Below are 2122 nucleotides of genomic sequence, written 5' to 3'. Positions count from 1 at the left end.
GGGGGGGGAGGGTTGTTGATAACTCACCATGCATCGGGCAGCCATTTCATCCGTGTTGAACTTCGATTGCTGGTTTAAATATGTCCCTCAACATGAATGAGAAACGTAGCATAAGCACTTCCTTCAAAATTTCATCCTTTTAGCAGGGCCTTGATCAATAATGGGATCTGCTGCAGGCTGTTGCAGTTCTCCTTGCTGGCTTTCAGGGCCTTTTTCTGCTTCTGACGCGGGAGCAGGAACATAACCTTCTGGAAATGGTGGGGGTGGAGGGGCAGGTGGCAGCTGCAAACAATAGAATTTTGCCTTTTAATTACGATCTTCAGCCAATGCATTAGAGATATAAACTCTACATGAATATGATCAACTTAGTCTCCATATGAAAAATATAAATCAAGAACAAGTTTGCAGCCGATACTAGCAGCTTATCCCCTAAGATGATTTAATTTCTTTAAGTTTAATTGAATTAATTTTGATTAATTACAGGTACAATATATGAGATTTTGTTCATTTGAGCCTTTTCTCAGGACATATAAAGCCCTAGTCATTTCTGTTCACCCTTTAGTTCATACATGTTTTCACAATGTTTTAGTTCAAAAAATAGAGATTTCAAAAACATTTATCAAACAAAACTAAAAGAACTCATCAGGTGAGATTGTGACTAAAGAAAAACTGCACCCAAGTTCTCATATCTTAAATTTGAACACTTAATAAATTAGCTCTTTGCAATAGATACACAAACACAACATGATTTTCAGTTGTAGAAAAGATAAAGCTCATACAGTATCAATATATCGATATTTGAGTTACCTTGCGCTGTAAGGATGCAAGAATACGATCAACTCGCTTTACTTCCTTAAAGTCAATGGTCCCTTTTGCAGGTTTTACTTCTTCACTCTCGTTCTCAGAATCCACTGAACCATGAGAAAACAGTCAATAAAATTGAAGCTGCAAGCTAAAATAACAAAATTCGAAGATCATCGGGCTATTAGGCAATGTCTCTGTATCCGTAATATTCTACATTTCTAATCAAAATGAATTGTTGCAATAAGACCCAAAAGTTGATTTCTGAAACTGAAGTTTGAATTCCAAAGAACTTAAATCAAGCCTATTGGGTACCAATTACAATCAACATCAACTATCTTAGAGCCTGAAAGGCTATTATGGAGTTTCTCTCTCTTTCTTGTTTTTAGTGTCAGGGAGTTTCTAATTCTTCATTAGCAACTATAAAAAAATAATAGCTAAATGAGTATGATTCAACTCAAATTGAAAAAGAAACCAGGTTCAGATAAGATAGCAAAAGCATGGTGAATGATCATCTTTTACTGATAACTTAAAAGAGCAAAAATTATATCATCAAGAGTTAGATACCATATCCAATCTTCTCCAACTTTGAGGACGCAGTGGTAAAGGCCTTCGATATGTAATATAGTGCCCGGCTCTGTGGTATAATGAAGACTAAACATAAGTCTCCAACAAAACAGAACAAGAGAGAAGCAGAATCCAGACTAGCTTTACATCTTAGTACAAATTCTACTTGCATTCCAAAGCACGGGAGAAAAAAAAAAAGGAAAACCCAACATTTAAGATGATGAAGTAGGATTACAATATCACTAATTAGAACAGAAACTAAGGTTCCAGTTGAAATATGCTTCCCATTACGATACTTTACTGAATACAGCTATGAAATCGTAACCATATGCATCAATTATCAACAAACAAAAAAAAAAAAAAAATCTAAGATTGCACCAAATAAATGGCATTGACAGAGAAAGATAAGTATGATAATCTCACAACTCGGGCAGCAAAGACATTGCAAAGCTGAGGCGCCTGGTAAATAGAACCATCCAAGATATAATAAGTCAGCATTGGTGTGACTTTCTCAGGACCATCCCTCTTCTGCTTTCGGAAAACAAAAAGGTGGGGCTCCATAACTTCATTCAGCATGTACTCTATCCCTGTCATTTTTCTGTTCAACACAAGATTTCCCCATCATTATAAAGAAAATTGGAGCCCAGGATTTCAATTAACAATGTCTTGAGAATTCCAGTTCCAATTTTTGACAATCTCACTTGAACGAGGAGGAAAAAAAAAAAAAAAAAAAAAAAAAAAAAAAAAAAAAAAA

The 2122-nt window shown here is 35.2% G+C and overlaps 1 protein-coding gene across 2 annotated transcripts in view; it reads right to left on the bottom strand.

Moving 5' to 3' along the window:
* Nucleotides 1–6: 6 nt before the first annotated feature.
* LOC111788695 (mediator of RNA polymerase II transcription subunit 6) overlaps nucleotides 7–2122 on the bottom strand; it is a 22826-nt gene continuing 20710 nt past the window's right edge. For both annotated transcript variants that reach the window (XM_023669137.1, XM_023669135.1), the window contains 4 exons: nucleotides 1792–1966; nucleotides 1369–1438; nucleotides 808–911; nucleotides 7–282 (listed from right to left, as the gene is read on the bottom strand). In XM_023669137.1, the coding sequence (XP_023524905.1) occupies nucleotides 124–282; nucleotides 808–911; nucleotides 1369–1438; nucleotides 1792–1966 (508 nt within the window). In that variant the 3' untranslated portion in view covers nucleotides 7–123. The remainder of the gene's footprint in view (nucleotides 283–807; nucleotides 912–1368; nucleotides 1439–1791; nucleotides 1967–2122) is intronic.

Source organism: Cucurbita pepo, chromosome LG02 (genome assembly GCF_002806865.2).
Source record: "Cucurbita pepo subsp. pepo cultivar mu-cu-16 chromosome LG02, ASM280686v2, whole genome shotgun sequence".
In the NCBI taxonomy this organism is placed as follows: domain Eukaryota; kingdom Viridiplantae; phylum Streptophyta; class Magnoliopsida; order Cucurbitales; family Cucurbitaceae; genus Cucurbita; species Cucurbita pepo.
The sequence above is the reverse complement of the archived record's forward strand: the minus strand, read 5'-3'. Positions and strand labels throughout refer to the sequence as shown.